Source organism: Crocuta crocuta, unplaced genomic scaffold (assembly GCF_008692635.1).
Source record: "Crocuta crocuta isolate KB4526 unplaced genomic scaffold, BGI_CrCroc_1.0 scaffold113, whole genome shotgun sequence".
In the NCBI taxonomy this organism is placed as follows: domain Eukaryota; kingdom Metazoa; phylum Chordata; class Mammalia; order Carnivora; family Hyaenidae; genus Crocuta; species Crocuta crocuta.
The window spans coordinates 955,759-982,687 of NW_027530368.1; the positions used below are offsets into that span (position 1 = coordinate 955,759).

The 26,929-nt window shown below is 46.5% G+C and overlaps 1 protein-coding gene across 1 annotated transcript in view; it reads right to left on the reverse strand.

Annotated features, from left to right (window-relative positions):
• Nucleotides 1-26,929, reverse strand: part of HK2 (hexokinase 2) — a 62,266-nt gene that overhangs the window by 9,501 nt on the left and 25,836 nt on the right. Inside the window, exons 3-12 of the mRNA XM_077766221.1 lie at nt 17,890-18,038; nt 12,656-12,775; nt 11,376-11,471; nt 10,446-10,545; nt 9,947-10,130; nt 6,992-7,147; nt 5,503-5,736; nt 3,883-4,187; nt 2,405-2,553; nt 2,052-2,171 (exon numbers count right to left, since the gene is read on the reverse strand). Of these exons, the coding sequence (XP_077622347.1) occupies nt 2,052-2,171; nt 2,405-2,553; nt 3,883-4,187; nt 5,503-5,736; nt 6,992-7,147; nt 9,947-10,130; nt 10,446-10,545; nt 11,376-11,471; nt 12,656-12,775; nt 17,890-18,038 (1,613 nt within the window). The remainder of the gene's footprint in view (nt 1-2,051; nt 2,172-2,404; nt 2,554-3,882; nt 4,188-5,502; nt 5,737-6,991; nt 7,148-9,946; nt 10,131-10,445; nt 10,546-11,375; nt 11,472-12,655; nt 12,776-17,889; nt 18,039-26,929) is intronic.

Genomic DNA, 26,929 nt, shown 5'->3' on the forward strand with positions numbered 1-26,929 from the left:
AATCCTTAAAGATAGATACATGTTGGCATGAAAAGTAAAGCATGTCTATTTAAAACTATTTCAGGCAGGAAAATCCTGGAAGCATATACCCTGGAGAACACTTAGGAGTTCTCATCTTCTTTTGAACTGTAATTTTTGTGAGTCTCTATATTATAGAGATTATCTTCTTCTTAAAAAAATTTTTGTTAGTCTTACCACCAGTTTTTTCCCAACTATTTCCCAACTGTTGAACACTTAGGTTAGTTTCTAATGTTTTCATTATAATAAGCAATGTTTCATTAAGAATCACGTAAATATTTATCTGCACATTTGGTAATTTCCTATGGTAAACTGATATAAATGGAGAAGGCTTTGAAAACCTGGTGCACTGACACTAAGAAACATAATGTGAAAAGACAGGAATTAGAAAACCTGGGAGAGGGAATTGGTATAAGCTTGCGGTAACAGGGTAAGTGAGTACTCAGGATGGAATGCACATCATGATGGCTACAGCAAGCACTGCCGTGTGGTGTATTTGAAAGTTAAGAGGAAAGCCTTAGAGTCTCATCACAAGGAATAAAAACACTTTTATCCTTTTTCTGTTTTTTGTATCTGTAGGAGATGACAGATGTAAATTTATTTGTGGTGATCATATCACAACATATGTAAGTCAAATCACTGTGCTGTATACCTTAAACGTATACAGTGTGCATTTTAATATCTCAATAAAACTGGAAAGGAACAGAAAAGCAAAAACAGAAAAACACTGCACTGCTAACACTGGACAAATGGTGACACATGTTGGGAAATACTGGGTGAGGCAAGGGTTTTCATTGCAGGACATCCTAAAACCTTCACTGGACTGGTGCCCATGAAGAATTTAACTCAGGGGGGAGGAGGAGGAAGCACTTACAAAACTCAGGTGAGCAAAATGAGGATTGCTGTTCCAGGAATCCTGTGGGAAATGCTGGCCTTTCTTCCCTACTGGACTAGCCTCCCTGCACCTGTGACCTTCCCCACCTACTTGCCCTCCTCCACACTGCCAGGCCTTCCTGCCTTTCTTCCCCATCAACTCATGCTTTGGACTTGGAAGATGACCCAAGTGTTTTTCATGCCTTCCAGGTATGTGCTCAGACAACATCACACTGCGCATCCTCGGGGCCTTGGAACCCCAGAAGCACCACATTCCAAGCAGCAGCTCCTGCCTTCCTGAGCTTGCTTACATCGCAATTTGTTTGTAAGCACCTCAAGTAGGAACCACGCCTTTTGTACCCCGGCCACTCTGTCTACCGCATACTGTCCCTTCATAAACATGCACGTAAGGTTCTAGAAGACCAACTGAGACAGAGGGACAACTGCTTAGACAGTAGTATCCTAACATCTAATATGCCGATTATCAACCCAGAACAAGCCCAAGCATGACCTATTCAGCTCTCCTACATTCTCAACACACCAGGTCCAGAATATCCGAGAGCACCAGCCCTTTGTTCACCTGCTTCATGCCTGCGTGGGAAGTTGAAAAGGAATGAAAAGCACAGCTAAGGCTAGAGAAGCCCCAGGGCATCTAAACAACAAGAGATGAATGGAAATGTCCTAAGCCCAAAACAGGTCTCGGGAGCAGGTAAGCATCACGGAAAACGGGTTCATGTATCAGGAAACCAGAATTCAAATTGTGGCTTATCTACTCCCAAGCCTTCTGATTGGGAGCAAGATACTTGGCATCTCTATAGACTTTGTTTTTCTTTCTTCAAAATGAGCTTATAAATACCTACCTTCCACAGTTGCTGTGAGGGTTAAATGAGATAATGCACATAGGCAGCCTAGCACAGTGCCTGGCAAACAGTACTTTTTATCGTTAATATTTGGTTAGCGTCATCATCATCCCTAAGATTGTTACCTACTTCACCTCCACCAGCTCCAACGGAATCATTCCCATCAATAGGCCCCTCATCACAACTGCTTACTCGTGCCCTTCTTTTCCTCCTCTCAACTCAACTTTCTCCCCTGCTCCAAACTCTAGTTGGTGGAGAGTCAATGAAGCCCACAGACAAGCCCTCTGGGAAGGCTGTTACCTCATCCAGGCTGTTCTGCTGGCAGGGGAAGGAGAAGGTGAAGCCCAGAGGCAGGGACACGCCCTTCATGCCCATGTACTCAAGGAAGTCGGCAATGCATTGGACAATGTGGTCAAAGAGCTGCGGGGAGAAGACAAGCTCTGAGGGAGGGGTGCTGGCCAGGGCAGGCTGTCCCCAGCAGCTCCTCTCAGGAGAAATGCAAGTTCAGGCACAAACATGAGTGAAGACCAGGCCAGGGCCCTGGCCAGCTTGGCCCTCCCTGAGACCATGACTGAGCTGAGAAAGCATGGTCCTCCTGGGCGAGAAGTGAACGTCTGCTGGGGTCCCCTCCCAGACGTGCCACCTTGCCTCACCTCGTCCCCTGTGCCATGCATGACCTCCTGCGGGATAGAGTAGATCTTGTTGTGCATCTCCACTCCACGCCTCTTCCCATTCCTCACGCGCACCAGCAGGACTCGGAAATTGGTACCCCCAAGGTCCAAGGCCAGGAAGTCACCTTTCTCTGCAAAATAAACCCAGGAAGATCATGCGCTGGGGCACAGTAGGGGGTGACAGTCTAAAGTACTTTCCGCTAATGGGGAGTTCTCCCGGCAGCTCCTTAACCCCCACAGGGGTGATGGACTGTGTGCTCCATCTAACAGGAAAGAAAAGTAAGACCCCTGGGACCAGAGCCCTGCTATCTCCTTAGTGATCCTCCAATGAGTTCAGGTCGGCCCCAGAAGTCACAATGAGCTTGGCAAGACACCAGAAATTATGATACAGTACACTCAAAAATATCTAAACATGTCCTTTGTGCTAAATCAAAGGCCACTTTATGTTAGCTACTAGAGTAGAGAAAAAAATAGCCAAGTTCAACTCTTTAAAGGAAACTGAAGGGAAATCTTTTTACATGAGAAAACCCTCCTTTGTTGGGCAATCACAATGTGCTAGTGACTCAAACACATTCCTCATGCAACCGGCAGGCAGCCATGAGAAGGAGGCACTGCATTTCCCTCCAATGGATGGGGGAGATCTGGCTGAGCGAGGCTGAGTCACTCGAGTCACTCGCTCAGGCCCACACAGCCAGAAGAGGGTAGAGCAGGGACTAAGGCCCAGTCTCTACCCCTGGAACCTGTACCAATGGCTACAACATCAGTTCTCTCGAATTGGGAAAAGGCTGACATTTCTTCAGGTACAAGACCTAAACCAAGGGTCAGCAATCATTTTCTGTAAAGGGCTGGGCAATAAACATTTCAGGCCTTCTGAGCCACAGTCCCTCCTGCAATCAGACAACTTTGTAATGGTGGGGCAGAGGGGCCATAAATAATATGTGGACAAATGGGCATGGCTGTGAATTAGGGAAACTTTATTTTAAGAAATAGGCAGTGGGCTAGATGTAGCTTGTGGGCCTTAGTTTGCCAACCCCTGATGTAGGGCTTATAAGAACTGGTCCTGGAACAAAAACTCCTGGGTTTGAATCCTAGCTCTGCCATTTTCTGTGCGAACTTGGGCAGGTTTCTTAACTTCTGTGTCTCAGTTTTGTGCCAAACATATTAGTTTGTTAACAAAATTAATTACTAATTGCTGTTAACAGTTAAAATTCACATGTGTAAAGTGCTTACAGAAGTGCTTGGCACATAGTAGGCATTTGGTAAGCGTTTACCATTATTACTATTCAGTTTGTAGCAAGGGAATGCCTTGGCTGAGCTTACTGAACACTAGAATTTCCTAGTACTAGAGCTGAAGAAACATGTTCTGGTCCAAATATCCAACGCCAAGGCTAAGGGAGTCCTCCTGGGGCATCAACACCATGAAACAGGCACCGCGAGCTGGGGGGCAGCCTGCCGCATACCTGTGCCATCAGGGGTGGCACACACGTAGGTGGGCAGCATCTTGACAGGGGCAATGGCGTGGGTCTCCTTGCTCAGACCTCGCTCCATTTCTACCTTCATCCTCCTCTTGACCTCCAGCAGCTGCTCGCGGCTCAGCTTCAGAGACTCCAGGGTATTCTGGCGGGCTCGGTGTTGGTCAGCCAGCCGGTAGGCCACTGCCGTCACCATGGCTGCCCCCTTGCCACTGCCATCCTCGGAACGCAGGAAGCGGACGTCACAGTCAGGCACCAGGCGTCGCACTGTCTTATGAAGACGCTTGGCAAAACTGTAGTCCCCAAGATGGGGTAAGACATGGGTATCCGCGGTTAGAGTCAATGGTACAAAGGGCTCACTGCCTCAGCTCAAAGGCCAGGGAGGCACCTGCAGGAGCAGATGCCACCCTGATCATCCTCTCCCCACTCTCCCAGGTCAGGGTCATCACTGTGTTAATTAAAGCTCAGCTATGCAGCTGTGACCACGCTGGCTGGGTGGTGGGAAGGACTATTGTAGAAGTCACTACCCACTGCACACAATCACTGTAAGTAAGACCTCCTCTTCCCACAGGCCCCAGCTCCTCTGCCCAATGCATCAGCCTCAGACTTAGGGGATCCCAACACCAACTGCTATTCATGTTTCAGTGCTCATTTCATTAGACGCTGCCTGGGGAAGACCCAAAACAGAAAAAAGAGAAACACTCGTCCGGACTTAGGTCTCTCTTTGGCCAATTTCTGCCACCAATCCCAAAAGTGTCTGAACAGCTAAAGACAACATATGTGTTCAGCAGGAAATCCTCAGGTGGTGGCTGAGCCATGGTCTCTGGGGCCTCACTGCTCCACGTGTGGTCTGTGGGCCGCAACACCACTGGGAGCTAAGATACGGGGTCTTGGGCTGAACCCTTCTGAATCAGGATCTGCCTCTTAACAGGATTCCCAGGTGATTCGTGTGCATTTCAAAGTCTTTGCAGCAGTAGACTAGAAGACCAGGGAATACCAGTCTTCTAGCATCAACTGATTCAGTTAATGAAGGCCCGTTGACCTGGCACTCCTCTTAGGTAAAAATGATTAGATAATGAGTAAGCACAATAGAGAGATGGCCAGGTCCCCACTGAAATTTGAATATTTTGTACCCAAGGGATCCAAACATGGAGGGAAGGGCAGGATGAATTTAATACCCAGGTCAGCCAGAGAGGCTGAACTAGGGTGTCCTCTGGCAAAAGACACAGCACCTGTAGGGCCCACTCAGAATCAAGAGAGAGACAAACAAGTTCAGAGAAACCCTAACTCCTAAACTGGAAGGTGGCAGAAAGAGCCTCCCCAGCCCCACCCCACCCCCCGCCCCGGCCAGGAGAGCCCTGGATATAGCTGCTGTCGTCAAGAGCCCTCAGAAATCACTCCACCCCTGCCAGGGACACACCGTCCTGATCCTCACATGCCCAGCTGGGAGCTTATTCTACAGAGCTCCTCAACAACACGGTCCATCCTACCACTCCAGAATGCAAACCAGAGTTGGCTGGGCAGTCACTAGGGTCTCTCTCAGGCCTGTCAGGTGTCCCCAAGTGCTTTGGGGGCCCCGTCACTATGGATCCCGGCACACTGACTCACTGAGGGTGCTTCTTGTAGACAGAGCCATCAACCCCAATGGTGGAGCGCAGCCGCTCCTCGCCCTTGTTCTCCTTGATGCGCCGTAGCACAGCTGCCAGGGTGGCTGCACACAGGCTGGCTGAGCGTGTGGACACAATCTGGCACACCCGGTGAGTGGCCACACAGTCCTCCTGCGTCGGGTCTATGCCCAGCCGCACTAGCACCTCGCGGGCCTTCCGGATGCCATCCTTCTCCCTGGGAAACAGAAGGACAGTGTGTGGGCCTGGGTCCAACCCACTGTGGCCTGTGGGAGGGGGTATGTCAGCTGACAAGGAAACCACTCAGCTCTAGCAAACACCATCCTCAGTGAGGGTAGAGCAAGGGGAAAACGCAACAGAGCTAACATGAGGCTCATCTCCCAGACACACACACACACACACACACACACAAACACTGCTCAGGTACCCCCTTTTCCCCACTGAGAAAAACTAATATTTTTTATGGGTATACTATGTAAGGACAAGGCCCTGCTCTCATGACTTCACACATCAAGGTGTGTGTGTGTGTGTGTGTGTGTGTGTGTGTGTGTGAGTGTGTGTGTGTGTGTGAATACGTGCTGTGTTTGCTTAACTAGAGCTAGAGAGAACAGTGTCCCACTGTAGAGCCCACCCCATTTTCTCTCTGTGAAGCAGTCAGCTCATTGCCTTTCAGGAGGCAGCAGCGGGCGCTGGCTAACGTATGCAGAGACCGTGTCAGAGTCTGCAGCAATGAGCTTAGCACTCTCCTCGGGGGAACCAAGTGCCTCACAAGAATGCATCCTTCCATCCCCTTAGGGCTTAACAAGCAGGCACAATCCTCTCAAGATTTTCTATCTGAAGTTACAGAAAACATTCACTGTTCCCTTTAGCACCCAAATCCCCTCCTCTCCATCAGCTGGTCCCTGAAATGACAGGGCCATCTCAAACGACAAGTGGAAATCTCAAGAACAGGAACAGGGCCAACTCTTTGGATACTGTTAACTGAGAAACAAAAATCAGGCCGTCCTCACTCCCACTCATGCCACTCTGTGAAATGCAGGCCTCAGCTCTATCTATTGGAATTAAATGGGTAAATTTTAGGGCCATGTAAGGACCTATCCTTCTGTTATGAAGAAGGGGTCAAGATAGAGCCTTTTTGGAGAATCACCAACAGAGAAATAAAAGTCAGAATTTCAGAAGGGAGAGAAAGTAGATGCATATGAGTCATCAGGGGCTCCCTGTGAGCCCCCAGCATTCAGCCCAGCCTGACCCCCCCCCACACAGCACCATGAGCCACTTAGGTAGTGCATAAGAGTGGAGACTATCTGGAAAGTGAAGTCAAGCCACAGCCCCACCATGGCCCATGCTGGGCAAGACCTTCCTATTGTCCAAATCTGAAAAGTCAAGGGCCAGTGACCCTTCCTCATTCCCCCACAGCCTGTCTACACTTCTGGGGATCCACTGAGCAGACAGAGAGGGACCAGGAAGCTTACCCTTCAATATCTGAAACGTCTTTGGTCTCGAACTGGCCAGTAGCAAGGAGACCTGGGCTGACTTTCCCCCCAAAAAGCAGCTCCTCCTTGGCCATCTTCACCAGGATGAGTCTCACCAGTTCGCCCATGTACATCCCACTGATCATCTTCTCAAATCTGCAGGGAGATAGAGACCAAACAATAAATAAATGAAAGCAGATGCATAATGACATAGTAACTTGTGTGGCGCTGCTAGGAGTAAGATGTGCAGACAGACAACAGCTCAGGGGAGGCTGCAGGATCTGGGGTGCCTGGACCATCTCTGTAGGCCAGCGGGCCTTGAACTATGGAGGAAAAGGGCCTTTAACAGCCAAACTAAGCATCCAGGGGATGCACAACATATTCTGGGACAGCCTGAATTATAGGTCTAGTAAGTTACATGCAATAAAAGTGACTTAAAATCTTTTTTTGTCTAGCCAGGAAATACTTTTCTAAGATGAAACCTTATATAGACTCTCAATATTTATATACAAGAGGAAAAAAAGGTCAATATGATTAAATCAGGGGTGCAGGCCCTGAGACAAGTTCATTTATCCTCTGTTTGCAAGTTCATTTGTGGATTTCTAGAAAACAACCCCAAACCCCGGGGGGTGGGGTGATGGGCAGGTTGAGACAGATGAGGAGCTTTAAATGTCAGGTGGTCATGGGATTCTGGGAGTGGGACATTTTGGAAGTTGCTGAGCAGGGAGGAGACCAGATAAAGGCATGTTTTAGAAAGGCAGAGGCTCGCCCCCAAGCAATTGGCTAATTTATTTTTTCAACACTAGGTGATGCTGTTTTCTCTAGAAGCCAGTCTTTCTGGCTCAAATTGTATGATAGGAGAAACTGAAGCTTTGCCATTCTTTGTGGCAAAGAAGGCCCTTTCTTGGCATCTAAGGCTCTTGGGCCCAGAGCAGTGGTCCCCAGGGCCAGCGGACACTGACTAGGCTGGGCTTTAGCAAGGAAACTCAGAGAGAGAGTGTGGAAGGGACTCTGAAGTCACCTAGTACAACCACAAGAGAGGGAGCCCAGCCCTCAGGAAGTGACTGGCTGAAGACCCAGGACAAGGTGTGTGTGGCAGAACTGGTGCTAAGTGCAGAGCTCGCAACATTGCTTAAGCAGAGGTTTCAAGCACCAGCACAGGCACGCTGCCTAGGGAGGGAGCCTGGCTCTAACAGTAAGAAACTCGTGCGTTTGTCTGCCTCGACACCTTTTCCAAAATAGCTAGCTCTGTGGGAGACAGGGGAGGGGTCCAGTGGGGCTCAAAAGTATGAGTGATTTATAAAAGCTTTCACTCAGCTTTTTAAAGATACTTTGTTTCAGTCAACATTTAGAAAAATATCTGTTCAGGGGCGACTGGATAGCTCAATCCGTTAAATGTCCGACTTCAGCTCAGGTCATGATTTCACAGTTCTAGAGTTCGAGCCCTGCATCAGGCTCTGCTCTGACAGCTTGGAGCCTGGAGTCAGATTCTGTGTCTCCCTTTCTCTCTGCCCCTCCCTTGCTTATGCATGCTCTCTCTTTCAAAAATAAACAAACTTAAAAAAAAAAAGAAAGAAAAGAAAAATACTTGTTTAGAAACACAGAAAGAGTAAGAAAATTTCTTAGTGGAGCCCAATAATGACTTCAGGGCTACCATGGCTGACACTCTGGTATGTTAACCCAATCTTTGATTTGTCTGAGGCTGAGCCAGTGGTGTGTTCCCAAGGTCAGGCTGGCAATTCTGTCTTCTGACACTTTAATGGGCATATGGCTCCTCAGAATGGCTTGGGTGTGCCTTGTTCTTGGAAGCAGACATTGAGTGAATGACTTTTCTATCCATAAATTTTTACCGGCTATGGCAGACGCAGCCAGTGTGTACCTATGAAAATTATAAGTAGACTCATGCTTGGATATATGGAAGAGGCTTATGACTTAAATAAACCATGCTTCGAGGAAGTAAGGACTGTCCCTGTAAAGAAAAAGGCGCTCTGTTGCCGAGCTGGCTTATAGAATTGGGCTTTCCTCTCCAGGCAGAGATCTATGCCAGCAGCTTTCCTGCATTAGTCACAGCAACACAGCATAGACCACAGGGGGCCTCAATTGCTCAAAACATTTTGTAATTGCCTTCGGAGCTTACAGCAATCCCTGTTTCAAGATCCTTAATAGGGGACGGATATTGGGCCAATGTTGGTGTAATAATGAAAGCTAAATAATATTTTGTAACAGTCGAAAGAAACTAAAAATCAAGTCTAGGCAGGCTGGAGAGTATAATACTCAGGGTGCAAAATGTGGGGGGCCCTCCTGGTCCCGTCCACCCAAGAATCCCTGCTGGGCCACAGGTCCAGGGAAGCGGCCAAGGAGACTCCTTAGCCAGCTTTTCTCAAGCTTTGGGTTTACCCTAAGCTGGGACTAGAGGCCCTGGGTCTCCATGGGGCCCAACTCAGCTCAAGGGCAGCTCTACCAGATGTCCGAGTCAGAGCCTCAGCCAGCGTTGAGGAGGCAAATGTCTGGCCTCCTCCTCTGCGCAATGGCAGAGGTGGGAGCTATGAGAACAGTGTTCAGAGACCCTCGCCCTGGCCACCTCAACACTTTTCTTCAGTGGCTCACAGACTGTTTCTATGGACAACTTACAAATTGAAAGTGGCAGAAAGAGCAGGGCCAACACTTAGAAAATGACCTAAAATGACTGCTCTGAAGGACACAGCCAAATTATTAACCTACAATCTGGTTTGTCCGCTTCTTTTATCTTTTTTAGAGCCCTCTCAGCAATTTATAGTCACCACGCTTGTGATGAGCACACCATTCCCACAACAAGTGGCTTCCCCAGCAACCTTTTGGGGCTATAAGACTATAAGGCAAAAGTGAGAACCACCCGCACCCCAGCCCTGGCCAGCCCCCACCTCAGCTCCTGAGCCCACCCCCACAAGCCCACCGCACACAGGGGGTGCTGCTCACAGTTGCTTCCCGGGATTCAGGGAACCCATGTCGATCTCCTGATCAAATTCAGTGCGGAAGTCATCGAGTGCGCCGTCATCCCCAAAGGCCCCCCACTCCATGTTGATACACATTCGCCCCTCGTCGCCCTCCACCATGTCAATGTGGCGCATCTCTTCCATGTAGCAGGCATTGCTGCCCGTACCTGGCCAAAACAAGGGACTGCTCAGCACCCACCTACACTGGCCTCTCTCCAGCCCCCATTTCCCTCTTAACATCACCATCCTGAGACCACCTAGGGTGGTCGGGATTCCCCAGTGCAGGCTCCTGGAGTATCCCAATATGGTCCAGTCCACAACCAACCCCCAACCCGCAAATCCTGGCTCAGCCCTCCGAAGTGACTGTACCAATCCCATCTAATATGAATTACAAAGAATCATGCAGGCCATGGAGCCCTCCTCCCTTTCCACCCCACACACCCACTGGCCAGCACCAGCCCCCACACCCAGTGTTCACTCACCCACAATGAGACCAATCTCGCAATTCTGGTCATCATAACCACAGGTCATCATGGTCCCAACTGTATCATTCACCACAGCCACAATATCAATATCAAAGTCCTACAGAGATAGAAGTAGGGCTCTGATCTTCACCATCACAGAAAGGTTACAATTGTGAAGATGGAGATAAAGAGCAGCAAGACACAGAGCTGAAGTGCATTACTAACCCTGCTTGGAGCCAAAGAAGGTTAGAGCTGGGAACTGGGCCCAGATCCAGTCTGACAGCAGCAACTCACTCCCCACCTACCTGTCCTCACCATGGAGGCCACCAGCCCTGCAGTCTAGTTTACAGACACCACTGCAGTCACAAGAGCCCACTTTGTCATTGTTGTCCCCCTCTCCTTCTTTCTTCTTCTTTTGTTTCTCTCTCTCTCTCCCTCCCTCCCTGTAACTTCTGTGACCAGACTTTTACCTTGTTCTCTCTCTGCCCCATTTCATCCTGATGCCAACATCATCCCAGCCTTCTTACTTGAAGATGATATTCAAGTCTTCTTCAGGTTAAAGACTGAAGGGTTTTTGTTTTTTTTTTCTGTACTGAGGCTAAGGTTATTTATCCATTGTGATAATCTGAAGACCCCAGAGGCATCTGATTATTTGCAAGAGTATCAGTGTGGCAATCATTTTGCAGTATATGGATGCCAAATCATTGTGAGGCGCATCTTAAATTTAGTTGTATGTCAACTATATCTCAATCAAACCAGAAAAACATTTAAATCTTATTAGGTAAACCTAGCAGGGAAGGAAGAGAAAACCTTTCCTTAAGAACTACAAAAAGGTTCTCGTGCTGATTTGAGGACAGACTAGGGAAGATTTCAGAGTGGACCTAAATGGATGTAAAGAGCCTCCAGATTCCAAGTTTCTGCCTCCCCATCCCTGCCTCCCCTACTCACCCCTCTCCTCTGGATGGCCTTCCGGATCAGAGTAACCACATCTTTGCCTTCCACACCACTGGACTTGAACCCCTTGGTCCAGGAGACCAGGAAACTCTGGAAAAGGATCAAGGAATGAACACTGACCACACTACTCAAACAGCCATTAGTGAGTGGAGACCTCTGTCATGGAGCTAAGCTAAACTACAACAGTGCTTAAAGATTCATACTACTTCCTGACTAGCCTGGGAAAAAGAAACTGGGGGCCCCATCAAAGACCCAGAAAGGGGATTAAATAAATGATTCCTTCATGAGCTACTGCCTCTAAGAACTGGGAAGAACAGGATATAGAAATGCCAAAATAAGATACTCTCATCATTAACTCCACAGACATCTTTCTTCCAAAGATCTTTATCACAATACTCTAGATCAAGGAGTTCCTAATTTTCATTCTTGTTTCCCGACAAGGAATAAGGATAATGTACTGTATATTGTTCTTTGAGGAAAGAGTGATAAAGACCTTCCCCCTGCTTCTGATACTTTACCATCCCCCCACACCTACACACACTCACCCAGCAGGGCAGAACTCTTTTTTTTTTTTTAATACTTTGCATTTTTAATGAAATGTTTTTAGAAGTATTCGTTATCATTTTTTAAAATAGTATAAAATACATATTCTTTTACCTCACACTATACTGAAAACATAGTATTAGAGATTTTATTTTTATCCTTAGCTTCTCCTGGATTTATCGAGTTTTTTTTTTTTTTACAAATAGTTTATTGTCAAATTAGTTTCCACATAACACTCAGTGCTCATCCCCACAAGTGTCCTCCTCCATGCCCATCCCCCCCTCCCCCCACATCCATCAGTCCTCAGTTTTTGTCAGCATTCAAGAGTCTCTCATGGTTTGCCTCTCTCCCTTTCCCCCACCGTTTCCCCCCTTCTTCTCCCCCTTGTTCCTCCGTCAAGTTCCTCCTAATCCTCCTATACGTGCAAACATATATTTGTCCTTCTCTGCCTGACTTATTTCGCTCAGCATAACACCCTCAAGGTCCATCCATGTTGCTACACATGGCCAGATTTCATTGTTTCTCATTGCCATGTAGTATTCCATGGTATAGATAAACCACATCTTCTTGATCCATTCATCTGTTGATGAACACTTAGGCTCTTTCCATGTTTTGGCTATTGTTGAGAGTCAGAGCTGCCTCTAAAACCACAGTAGCAGCTGGCTCAAAGTTCATCACAGACCTCCCAGCCCAATGAATGAAGCAATGAGTATCTAAAGAACTCATCTTACCTCATCCAGCTTCGTTTGGACACAGGGGAACGAGAAAGTAAAACCCAAGGGGAGCTTCTTGTCTTTGATTTGTAGCTTATCCATGAAGTTAGCCAGGCATTCTGCAATGTGGTCAAACAGCTAAGGGCACACAACACAAGAAGATGAGTGGGGAGGGAGAATAGCATGGATATTAAAAGCATACATACACATAGGGCTCAGCAAGGAACTAGCTGAATGTGAACAAGATATGTATCCCCTCTGAAGTCTTACTCTGCTCATCTGTGATAGGGTGATAACAGTTCCTCAGAGTTACCACAGGGATTAAATGAGTCAATACACATAAGGACTTAACAGGAGTTAGTGCTGGTTAAATACTGTCAGTGTTGATTAAATACTACAAAGGAATTGAGAGGTTGGTCTTCCTCTCAAACCATTTACCAAACCACCATCAAAATAACCCTGTGAAGAAGGGTAAATAATAGCTAAAGCTAATCAGAAAGTCATCACATACCATGGGAACAGAACATCCTTCGGTGGCTCTGTCAGAACACTCCGTGACATGGGTGCACAGCTGACTGTCTCAGAAAGGACAGCTCATCTCACTGCCAAGAAGTATTCTAGCATCCCTATCTCTTGTGACCAGGGAGGGAATGGGACATTTTCTGACTGGCATTCTATGAATGAACTTAACAACAACAAAAAAAATTCATATTTTTCTTCCATTCTAGAAAAGTAATTTCCTAGGAACATTTCAAAGAAGTTATCTTTGTTTTTTAATTTCAAAATGAAACACCCAATAAATCCATGAAGAACACTGAAGAATATATAGGGTTTTATAGATGGGCAGCCTCACAACTGTGACCATGCCAAGTAGGACCCACAGCTCCTAAGAAAAAGCTGTATTTACAATTATCCAGGCTTTCAATCAATCCCAAGGCCCACAGCCCCATAGCTTCCTTCTTGCCCACTCAGCATCTTCAGAGAGAGGCAGTGACCCCCTCTAGATGCTTAGAGGTTGAGGCCAGGGGCACTCTGATACAAAAAGTAAGCAGAAGCCAAAGAGACTGAATAGATAGATGCCAAGGGCCAGTTTGACTAGATGGCAAAATCTAAAAGCCAAGAGGGATGAATGAGAATATACCTTTTCCTCTCCAGACAGAAGCAAGGAAGATCCCACTAAACCGGAGGTTCCCAAAATGTGGTCTTAGACCAGCAACATCACCACCATCATACTATAAATGTAAATTCTGAGGCGCAAACCCAAACCTACGGAATCAAAAACTGTGGGGGTGTGGTCCTCCAGGTAATCCCGAGGCAGGTTTGAGACCCATTACCCTAAACCACAAAAAGATTTGCATTTATAAAGGAATTGAGAGGTTGGGGGTGGCAGGGTAGGCTGAGAGGCCCACTGGCTCCCCACATGTCTGGGGTATGTTCAGTGGGAGTGATCCAGGAAGATAAGCCCAACCCGTCTAGAAGGTGGCGAACTCTAACAGCGTCCTGCATTGATCCCCCCTCTGTCTGATCACATGCAAAATTAACTTCAGCTGATACAGAAACTCTCATTCTGTATGTATTTGGTTGAGAACCAAAACATTCTCAACAGGGGCGGCTGGGTGGCTTAGTCGGTTAAGCGTCCGACTTTCGTCTAGGTCATGATCTCGCGGTTCATGGGTTCGAGCCCCACGTCGGGCTCTGTGCTGACTGCCAGCTCAGAGCCTGGAGCCTGTTTCAGTCTGTGGCTCCCTCTCTCTCTGATCCTCCCCTGCTCACGCGGTCTCTCTCTCTCTCTCTCCTAGAAATAAATAAAACATTTAAAAAAAAAAAAAACATTCTCAACAGCAAAGACGGGGCAATGACAAGACTCTCTTACTAAGAGAATCACCAATGCACAAGTGCTAATTACCTTGAGCAGAAGCCAAGTATTTTAATATGGACATTGGTTTTTTAGATAGATACTCAACAAGTTCTGATTATTCTGTTGGGGAGTTGACCAGAGATAAAATTTACAATATCACCAAATCGCAGCACCTTCTTCCTGGTACTCTAGTCAAAATGATCTTTAGTACAAATAGTGTTTATCAAAAAAATAAAAATAATAAAGGAAGTTGCAGAAGCTGTGGAAAGAAATAAGGCCAATCATCAGATATGAAGAGAGGGGGAGCTTTAGAAGGAGGAAAAGCAAAATGGTTTCCCTTATCCAGCCCCAATCCACCACTCCCTTTCCAGCTGTGTTGCCAACAAGGAAAGGTAGTGAAGAGGCACTAAATTATATGCTGCCTGATATAGTAGCCACTAGCAATCTGTTATCTTAATCATTTAGAATCTTAAAAAATTTAATGGTTACTTCCTGAGTCACAACACTAGCCATCTTTCAAGTGCTCAATACCACTGGCAGATAGCTAATGGCTGTCATATTGCACAGAGCAGATACAGAACAGTTCTACCATTGCAAAAAGTTCTACTGGACAGTACTCGGTTAAGCAGGATAGAGGAGACCATGTGCTTCCTTAATTGGAAGACTCTCCTTTTCTCTTTGCTGATGACCTAAGGATAAGATACTGGAAGAAAGAGCTAACACCTTCCTGCCATAAAAAGTCTCAAAGGGCATCATTTCATGAGGTTAGAATGGTTTCCTTTTCCTTATTGGTCTGAGAATCTGCTCACTCCCCTTCCCATAAGATACACTTTAAAAATCTAAAGTGGCTGCTATTACAACTTGCAATTCACTGCTCTCAAGTGCAGGTTCATGTGCCTGAAGACATATTTTATCCAGGAACCCACACTGTCCAGGTTCACAGATCTTCAGAAACCTCTGCAAGGTTAGGGTTTGGTGATTTGGTCTTGGTTTTAATGAAATTTTATGTTTAAAATTCATTTGTTTCCCTCCAATTAAAGATTGATGCCTACCATCCTAAAAAAACAAAATAAAACAAAACAAAACAAAAGGGAAAGGGTAAGGGTAAGGAAAAGGAAATTATAGGGGGAAAAAAAGCACCAGCAATTCCACCACTAAAATAGCCACTATGAACTTTGTTCCAATCTTTTTATCAACTGTTTTCTGCTTTTAGGCATATAATACTTTTTCCCTTCCTTAAGGTGAAATAAACACCTATATTTTCTTCTAGTTTTCTTAGGTTTCATTTTTATTTAGCACTATTTCATTTATTCAAAACTTTTAAAATATCACAATAGCTTTAGGTTTCTTCCAGGTGGATCTCAGATTTCTTTTTTTAAATTTGGACTAAAACATTGTGTGTGTGTACTGGAGCTATGTGAGAGCTCAAATCTCAGTCTCAAGGACTTTGCGTTTCTTGTCCAACCCCAGGGACAAAAAAAGAGTCTAAAAATATCTCCCCAACATGTTCTACTCGTGGTCTGAAATTTCCTTCTGAGGAGGTGGCCCAGTGTGGTGGGAAAAACTGTAGGCCCCACCTCTTCTAAACCCTAAGGCCTCAGAAAAGGTGACCACACTGGAAGGGCATCTCATTGGATTTCATTTCCTCCATTCACTCTTTTATTACTACATGCTGGGTAGAAAATACAACAGGAATAACCACCGCTCAAGCTGAGAGTGATCCCTATAGCTGTGCTATCATCCAGAATGTCTTCAGTGATTGGACTGAGAGAAGCTGAAGAAAAAGCAGGAAGAAATCCCCAAGGAAGGTTCTTGAAGAGCAGGTGAAAGGGGAGACCAGTTTCCCTAGACACCCAAGAACAGAGAATAATGCTGGATGCATGGCTGTTTCCCAGCAACTGGCCAGATACTTCTGGCATGGTGGCAGGGAGAGTCCCCTCTCTAGGAGGGCTCCCCTCAGGGAAGTCTGGAGAAGGAGAGCCCCTGAAGGGCCTGCCCCACAGGATTTCTTGCTGCAGGAGCACCAGGGAGCACTTCAGGAAGCACTTCCTTCAGGGAGCATTTCCTACTCTGGAAGCAGGACCAGTAGCAGGGCCGGAACCCAGGACCACCACGTTGCCTAATTCCGGGAAGCGCCACTCACATGCACCACATCGTGTGGCCTACCAAGTGGACTGAGCCCCCTAGATTTATACAAATGCAGACTCTAGTCTCATCAACCGGGCTTTGTGTTGTGCCTCTGGCCCCTCCCACCCCTATGATCTAAGGCCAAGTCATTCACTCAATCTTTTAAAACCCAAATCCTACATCTATAAAGCAGATAACGGGAGCTCAGCCTCCCAGGGCCAGCATGAGGGTAAAAAGAGGAAATGCATACAAAAAGCTTTTGCTTAGCCTGACACACAATAGGTCATGTGTCAGCTCCTCCTCCTGATAATCACTCTTCCATTTCAACACACTTATGACCTTCTGTGAGGAGTGGGGTATGTGTCCTGGTGGTCTGGCTGTGCTGTAAGCCCTGGAGGGGAGAGGCCAGAACTTTAATTCCCAGCAAGGATCACTGCCCAATACATAGGAGAAGCTCAGTACATGTTTGGAGACTATCATGGTGCCAATTCCATTCTTGCTCCTTTTTTTCTGGCTGTTACTGACAGGATTCTTCTTTGGATTTCACATTTCTTCTGCATCCACTCCTTTGATTGCTTAGATGCTCTAGAAGCCACAAAGATATGGGGATGACTAAGCATGACTTGGGGCAATGTGGAAGCACACGGTGCCCACTGCAGTGGCAGGTGGGACAGACACACTAAAGCTGGATTTTGATGCTTTCTCAATGGGCTTCCATCCCTGCATGCAAAACCTCTTCTGTTTTAGACAGTCAAGAGAAAGAACAAATAACCACAAAAGTCAAAGGCCAAGTTCCATTTTCATGTGACGCTATGGTAACAAGTATGCATCAAAGAGCACTACAGAATGACTACAATGGCAGGTGGCAGTGTCAAACCACAATAGGGTCTTCTGACTTGCCATTCAGTGGCACCACTGCCAAACACAGGTGTCCAGCAGTGTGGGTCCAACACACTTGTCTTCCTGACAGCAGACTTTCATCAGTAACCAGCCCATGCAAGCAGACCTCAAAAGACATGGCAAATCAAAACACCACCTACTATAGTACTTCCAGACCCTGGGGCCTCATACATATGTTGCTTCCTCTCTGGCCCACATTCACATCTCCTGATGGAGGTGCCCCACTCAACCTCCAGGCATAGAAAGGGATCACGGGGCAGAAATAGGCCAAGAAGTCTGAGCCTCAGTCAGGGTCTCCTTCCTCCAGACAGCATCTGCTCCTATGGGGCCCAGAGCCCCAGTGGCTGCTCTAAGAGAAGGATCATACCTGGGTGCCGCTGCCTCGCATGAGATCTTCAGGGATGGCATAGATCTGGTTCTCCATCTCGACCTTCTGGAGCCCATTGTCTGTTACTCTTACACGAAGCACACGGAAGTTGGTCCCTCCAAGATCCAGAGCCAGGAACTCCCCATGTTCTGCAGAGAGAGGAGGGGCCACTATTAGTATAGGAAAGACAAGATCTTCACAGAGACCAAGACTCAAAACCTAGGAATCCCTCCATAAACACTGGTCATCTCCCAGTGATGGGGTGGCCAATGGGTCTTACTTTTTTCCACATATAATTATGTACAATCTGATTATTTTTCTTAATGCATCTTTATATTACTTTTAGAATTCACACAATGAGGGGTGCCTGGGTGGCTCAGTCAGTTAAGTGTCCTACTTCAGCGCAGGTCATGATCTTGCAGTTCGAGAATTCAAGCCCCACATCAGGCTCTGTGCTGACAGCTCAGAGCCTGGAGTCTGCTTTGGATTCTGTGTCTCCCTCTCTCTGCCCTTCCCCCACTTGCACTATCTCTCTCTCTCTCTCTCTCTCTCTCAAAAACAAGCATTAAAAAATTAAAAAAAAAAAAGAATTCACACAATGACACAGCCTTGCATCCAATGATGGGGTGCCCACCCCCTCACAAGAGCTAACTACTTCCCATGGGCTTTCAGCCAAGTCTGCATCAACCTCAAGGGACCCATCAAGCTCTGTACCAGAAGTCGATGCTTCAGTTTTGTTCTTCATATCCCAGGACACCCACCACACTGCTATAGGCCTGTGGGCCCCTGGGCCTTCAGCCAAATAGTGGTCCCCATACAAAGTTTACTTTTTAATGTTTGCATACAATGATAGCAATGTCCTGTGGCAGGATAAGAGGGTCATGTGATGACGTGAATGGGATCCAATGGCTATAAATTAGGAGGTCTAGCAAACTAGCCAATCAGGTGCCCCCCAAAAAGATCCCAGGCTTATGAGAATGTGAGAGAATGCTGACCCAAGGGTATGTAAGACAAGTCAGGCCACTCAGCTGATCCACTCAGGCAGGCTCCAGAGCTGGGGTGGAGGGGGGACAGGGAGACTCCACAAACACAAGTGGGTCAAGACCTTCAGGTGTCATGAGGAGGCACAGTCCCTTCTCCCCAGGAAACAAGCAGTGTAGACAGATTCCAGACAATAATACAGCTGGCTGCAGGGACATGCTCCATTGTACGGCACAGAACAAAAGTGCTGAAGAGGCGCAGAGGCCAGAGCCAGGGCTGGGGGCTGGCAGGGCAGGCAAGGGCTGGGGGAGGTGGGCTCACTCCCTGAGCAGCATCCCGCACCAGCAGTGGCTCCGCGAGTCTTCCACTGCCCTGCCCCACACCTTCTCGAAGGACACAGAATTATTTCCCAGGGAATTCACTTATTGGCATGTTAGTCAACACTCAGCCCATTTCCAGGTGGGTGACAGCCAATGAAGTATGGCTGAAAGGATTGGGAGGGGCAGGGAAAAGCTCTGACCGAATGAGCCAACATGGGTCCATTCTGTGCCATGGCCCTCTCAGCAGCAGTAACTGTTTGGCCCTGAGAAAAGCTACTTCATCCCAGCTCCCTGAGGGCACTACCCATAGCCTCCACACAACCGTGGCTTGGGAGAAGCAACATACAGAGCCTGGCTCAGGAGCCCATGTTATCTGTGTCAGAACTCTGGCCATGTTTTGGCCATGGCAAGTCCCTGACCCTCAGCTGCCTCACCTTTGAAATGGGAATGTCGTAGCTCAGGTGGTTGTTATGAGGGGGAAAACTAGATACTGTGCCTCAAACACCTAGCACAGTCCCTAAGTACTAGAAACTTTCCATCTCCACACACTGCCCAAACCTCACATGGGAGTCCCCCAGGCCCATTGTCAGGGCTGCCTCTCAGACTGAAAAAAAACAAAATCACCCTCACCAGCCAGGACTAAAGGAACCTGTCCAAGAAAAGCCACTGGAACGTGCCCCAGTGACTTCAGCATTCCTCCTCAGAGGTGTTACTTTTTGGTCCCCTCGGTGGCATCTGGAGAGCCTCCCAACCCCACCAGCTACAGCTGTTAAATAGCTGGGGCAACCTCAAGCCCACCTGAGATGACTCTGCCCCTCTCGTGGCCATGGGGGACTTTTCCAGGCACTCCAGTTCTGAGCCTCCCCCAGTAGTGGGAACCCAGCCAGACTGCAGGAAAAGCTATGTGGTGGTTGTCATGGGGGATGAAAAGGAAAATCAAAGATGAACTGCCTACATCAGCACTCTGTAGCCTAGGACGCATGCAATGCGCTGAATCGGCGACCACGGGGGTCATGATTCAAGGCCAGCCCAGCCTCCGTTCCCAGGAAGGAATGTCATCCTTGCTTTCTTTTCAGACTCTGCCGGAACAGACATTCCTCTGCATCCCTCCTCCCGGGACCACTTCTGCAAACACACGGGATCACAACTACCACAGCTAAGGATTGTATTCCTTCCAGGGTGTAATGTCTCCAAGGCAGACCCAGCATTGGGACTCCTAGAGCTAAATGATAAGGTGACCCCATGGGACAGTGGACAGACCCTTCTCCTAGTGCCCACCCCCACATCATGCATGAGAGGCCCCCACAGAGCAGTGGTGAAGGGCTGGGCCTTCAGATATGGGCAGACAGGCTTTGTTTTGAATTCCAGATCAGCTTCTTTACTACCTATGTGGCCTCTGAGCATGTCACCTCACCTATAGAACACAGGCCCTAATGCTGACTTCTCCCAGGAGTCGTGAGGTGGACACGAAATACAGAACACATTATACGCAAATATGTAGGTTCGCAGTAAGCCACCAGTAAAATCACTGTCCTATTCTTTTGTTTGATTATGTAGTTCTTCTCAGCCCCTCCAATCCCTACCTACATACACCTACTCAAGTGGCTCAAGTCCCACATGTACCATGAACCTTCTAGGACATTCCAAGAAGCCAGAGAGCAGACAGCATGGGAATGTATGATGGGGCATGAAGAACCATCACATCTATGGGCCTGGGACCATCAGACTAGATGGGTGGGAGTGAGAGCAAGGCTCTAAGGCTGGAAAACATGCCCATGGCAGGTTTCTTAAAGTGCACAGCTATGTGATAAAGGACCCAATAAGGTCCAGAGAGATCATTCTGCTGAATTATAGCCAGTAACATATTTGAGGCAACATACTAAGAAAACATCTATTGCATTTGCTCATTGATAGTTCACTTGTTAACAAAATGTCTGAATACCAATCAATTTATATATGAGACCATCAGGTCAGAGGTAAGGTTTCTTTTATTGTTAAGCATGCTGCTATGTCTGGAAAACAATTTACCTTCCTAAAATTAATAAAATATGAACATCTGATTTTTTTTAAAGCTCAAACAGTTTAAAGTGGGAAAAACAAAAAGTAAATCTCTTTTCTTCTCCAAAATAATCACTATTAATGTTTCTTGGGTGTCCTTAGTACATTTATTTTGTAAAGACAGTGGAGGCTATTAACAGACACATTAAAGAAAGGGGTTGGAATTGCTGGTTCTGAAGATGTGTGTTTTTAATTTGGAAGACATTGCCTAAAAGTTCATACCTAAAAGTTCTCAACAATTTTCACACAAACCAACAGCTAAGTTTTGTTCTCACCAGGGTCTCATGTTATCTGGCAATTAATCTTTGCCACCTTCTTTGGTCAAAGTGGTATCTCATTTTTTAAACTTGCTTTCCCTCTTTTGTGTAAGGTTACACCTATTGAATTGTTAACTGCCCTTTAGAATTCCTTGTTCTGTGAACTTTCTATTCACATCTTTTGCCTTTTTAAAAAATACATTCATTATTTTCTTAAGTTTTGTTGGTTGTATATTTACAATTTTTTTCCAGTTGGGTATCTGTCTTTTCACTTTATCTGTGGCATTTTTGGCATGTAGAAACTTTTTAATTTTTATGTTGTCAAAGTATTTGTGGTTTCTGTGGTTTTAGGTTTTGTCTGTAGAAATTCTGAAGATTACATTAGTTGGCCTCCCTTTCTAACACCCCCCCCCAAACTCCTCCTAAATGTGGCCACCACCACTGCTAAAATTAAGGAAGTAAAGTTCCACTTGAGGTTTATTTGAAAGATCAAATTAATCTTCTATTTTCTTTGCTGTTGCTGTTGTTGTTGTTGTTGTTGTTGAAGCCCCCACCCCTCCTGTCTCTCAGGGTAGGCACATTGCTAAGGGCACCCAGCTGCTTGCCACATGGCCACCATTTTCGTGTAAATTGGCCTAGGTGGGTGACCCCCCTTCATAAAATTCAGCCGTAGACAATGGGGGCATCAATCCTGCTACCTATCACATGCGAAGCAAGCACTCTACCTTTTGAGCTAATTTCTCAGCTCCCTCTCTAGTTTAAGGCGATTTTATACCAAAATGAAGACAGAAGTGTGTCTTCATTTCTCTCATCCCTGAGACAGAGTTCAGACTTTATCACTGGCATCTGGATGACTATCGTAATAAAACAATGGAAAGACATAGGCAGGCATGAGGGAGATTGAGGTGACTGAGGGCCCAACATGTAGGTGTTTTTAATGAAAGATAAACTAACATTTGTTAAGTGATGGTCACTTTGTAAGTATTAGCTCATTAACTACCTCAGCAACCCTATGGGATATTATAATCCCAATTTTCCAGACGAAAAAAACAAGACTGAGGTCAAGTAACTGAAGCCAAGATTTAAAATCCAGGTCTGGTTCTCCAGCAAAGTTTTCTACTGCGATGAGTAAAGAGGCCCCCACATGCAAAAGCTGTAAATCCTCAAATAAGAAATTCTTCTTTAATTAAATGCCAAGAGCATATAATGCCCAGAGGTCACCAGCAACCTCCAACGCTGGCCTGGCTCACAGAGGAAGTGATACTGTAGTTCAGAAATTGAGTCATTTGGTTAAGGTCACGCAGGGGTAAATGACTGCTGGGTCCATCTGACCCCAAAGCCCGTACCTATCCCACCACACCAAACCCATGTCTCTTGTTCCTGAAAGCTGAGGAGGACCTGACACAGAATCCAGGATGAGACAAATAAACCTCAGAAAGCCTAAACAGAAAGTAAAGGCACCCTAATCTTTCTTTTATCAGTAACTGCAGTCCATCTCTACCTACCACCCCTGGGCCTACTGGATGGCCAAGTGCTCTCAGACTTGAATAGGAGACATACATCCACTGGCCAGAGGAGATGTGCCATTCTCCCCCAGGAGCCCAGAACCTTCCGAAGCTTGTTGATGCAGGCTTTTCTCTAGCCACAAATGGCTGCCATCTCGCACAATCACATGGAAACTCTATTCCCACCAGGCCCTCTCTGCTGAAGGTCCTCCTAATTAAAAGCATTCCCCTCCAAAACCAGACAAGAGAAGAGACACCAACTCTCTTCTAAAAGAACACAAGGACTCAAAGAAGTGCTGCTGGCACTCAGTGAAGAGGAACTGGCGATAGGGGCATTAAGTCACGCCACCCTCCACCCTCCACCAAATTGCCCAACAGTTAAGATCCAAGGTGTTCCGTCTGGCAGAGTGTGTTTGCTGACTCATTTGTCATCCTAGACTACCATTCTGCCCACTTTCAGTGAGGCTCTTATCAAATACATAAGGTCAGCAAGATAAAAGGGTTTCAATTTCTCCTGGGAACTCACCTGTCTCAGGGAAAGGCTGAGGAGAACGAAAATGGCATTAGAACTAGCTGCCTAAACGTGACAGTCCCCATCAGGGTGGTGGATGAGATTCCAGAATGTGTCTGATTAGGCTGTAACTCCATCATTGTTAACAACACACAAATACATGGCCTGTACCTGGCAATGTCCACGCAATTTTTGAGGAACAAAAGGCAAGGGCCAGTTGAATTTTCCAACAGGATCTATTTTCAATCATTAGGTACTTGTCACTAATTAAAATAGCTCACCACCTGTTCCTCCCAGCAGCACTTGCAGCACTACATCCACCAGTGTTCTAAGGGTGACTTGCAAACAGGTTTGGTTTGGTTTTGTCTTTTGAAGCAACAGTGCCCTTCGTCAAAGGCAACTAGGTTCATTTAGAAGGGACAGTGCCCTGCCAGGTTAAGGTTGGAGCCAGAGTCCAGGCCCCTCACCCCAGAGCTTTTTCAGAACCACAAACTCTAGAAGCCTCTCCCTGAACAAGTAGCTTTTACATTGTGTTCCCAGAGTTCTGGGGATCCTTGCAGGTGGTGAAGTCTGACCTCTGTGGGTTAAGGAAGGCCAATTAAGATACCTCACCCCCCACCTCCTCACTTCCAATTACATCTCTTTCCTCTACTTTCACTGTCTTAGATATGGGGTTCTACATAAGATTTCATTGTGTTTAAAGTTGGGAATGGGGTCCACTACTAAAAAAAATTTTTTTTTAATCACTATTTTGAGAGTCAAGCACTAAAAATCTATTCTAGGCTCTGCCAACAAAATGCCTCCCATTCTGCAATTAGCTATTTCAACACTGGGCTCTGAACACAGCACTAAAAGCATTCTTGGCTACCTGGTGCTGTATGCAACCCAGTACCTGACCGGACAGGGAGAAAGCAAGCAGTTAGATGCACTGTGGTGAGTACATAGTAGGAGCACCAATAAGGAATGATTGGTTTTGCTCGCACAAGGAAGGTTTCTCTGGAAGCAACACAAGAAAGTCAGGTCTGAGTGGCTGGGTATGAAGTTGCCAGACACAGAAAGGGGGACATACATAAGGGTGCAGGAGTTCATGGTGTGGTCAGGGAATGGAACATCATAGGGCTCCTACAACATGGCTACATACATGTAGCAAATGCCAATGCCAAGAACACTGGATTTTAAGCACAGGGTTAGCTTTGTTTTCAAGAGGTCTTTAGTAGCACTACGGACAATGGATCTAGAACCAGTGCTGGTGAGGAGGATGCCGCAAGATGCTTGGGCAAGTAATAACGAAGCCCTCATTTCCAGGGCCATGTACAGTGGTCAACCACCTCAGGTAGCCCAAGATTGACATGGGACTTTCAATGCTAAAACTCGGAGCATCCCAGGCACCAGGATGGCTGGTCACCCCAGGGCCATGTTATATCCAACCATAAGGCCATCCCCTCTGGTCATCTAATGCCAGAGGCATGTAGCCTTGAACTATGAGGTAGGTCAAAGACACATATCCATACTCTCACATCTGGTTCCTGAAATGGCCCTTTCATAATTCAATGCCCCAAAAGGGATTAGCTCCTGCCCGCCCTGACATCCCTGACATAGTAGGAACACTTCCAAGGGCCCCAGATGACTGCACTGAACATTCCAACCTTCTTTCATGGAGTAGCCCTGAGTTGGGGACACTGTTTTCTCTTTAGTTTTCAAGAGCCTGCTAGCATACTGCAACAGACTGCTCTAAGAGTGTATGGCGTGTTCTCCAACCCAGGTCCTGGATAGGTAATCCAGCAAAACTACCTTTGGCAGACACGGGTTTTGAGGCATGTTATTTTCCATGTACCTAGAACAACCACAGCCACTACCACATCTGGCAGCCTCTTTTTAAGCCCCCAAATCCCTGCTACTCCAATACCATACAATGATGGACCCCACTCAATAGCTCAGAAATAAAGTAACTTCATGTTATTAAAGGTATCAAATCACACAGTCAATGCTGGTGTCCAGCGCAGTCAAGGAATGGGGTAATCTGATCTTCTATGCCATTGGTCTTCTAATCATTTAAGCAATAAGATGCCAAATGCCAAAATGAAAAACTGGAGAGAAACAGAGCTGGTCCAATTGAAGGAAAGGGGCTGGAGCACATAAACATGTTAAATGCCCCCAAAAGCTCCCAGAACACTATCAGAAAGCACCATCCTGGTGTTTTGATATGTTTCTTAAGTGCAAAATATGTTCCAGTCGCAGAAGTGTTACATTCACTCCATAGATGTGAAACCACCCTTCAAAGGATTAAAATATGTTTCAATACTTTGTAGGCTCTGAGTGTGTTAAGACTTTCAGGTGGGCAGACCAGGGGTTCAAATCCCATTTTAACATATTATCAGCCATACAATTTCAAGTAAATTATTAGAAACCTGATACTTGAGTTTCATCATCTGTTGAAATGGGATAGTAATAACCTTCTCTCTAGCCAGCACCACCTCTCCACTCCCCAAGGCACAGGGGCAAGCACGCACACACACGCACATAGTTTTGGGTTAAGATTCAATGCAATGAATGTGTGAGGCGTTTGGCACCATGCCGGCCACAAGTAAATGTTTAATAAACGTAGCTACTATACTAAATGGAGGTCTCTTATCAATACAATCTTTGGCTTATTATAGGTGCCATAAAAATCCACTATCTTGTGTTGTGTACTGGTTATTGATCTGACTCCACTGCACGTCTGTTTATATAATGCTGAGCAACCAAGATAAGGACTCCTTTCAGGTATTACCAGCCTCTGTGCAACCTATCAGCATCCTAGTTTCTATCATATCTTGTGCTTGCATTACACGACTGAGTATCAATCTATAATCATTTCATCTGTGTAAGCCTTACCTCCCCAAGGACAATTTTCACTCTTCAAAGGTGGGGCACAAGGCAGCTTAGCACAGTGCTGCCCCACAGAGGACCAGACTCAGTGGGGACTCCATGGAACCAAACTGAAGAGATAGACCTGAGTTACTAGGAGAATGAACGCATTGTGCTAGCAGCGGGTGGAGGGCGGAGGTGGCGGATAAGCATAAAATGCACCGCTTGTCATGTGCCTAAGTACCCAAGCATTGGCACACAGCTGGCTGCCTTAAAATCAAACACTTCCATTTGCTCACTATGTGACTTTGGGCAAACTGGCTAATCAAACAAATCTGGCTTCTTTTTCCATATAATGGGGTTCATTGTGCCTAACACTGGGTCACTGTCAGAATTAATAGGATTGCTCAAATACAGTGCTTAGCACAGTAGTTGGCATTTAATAAGCCTACAGTTGTAATTATCACCACAACTACCACCTCCACCACCACCGTCATCATCGTCATCCCCTGCTCTCTAAGGAGTTCACTCTAGCTAAATGGTAGAGATGTATTCACCTGT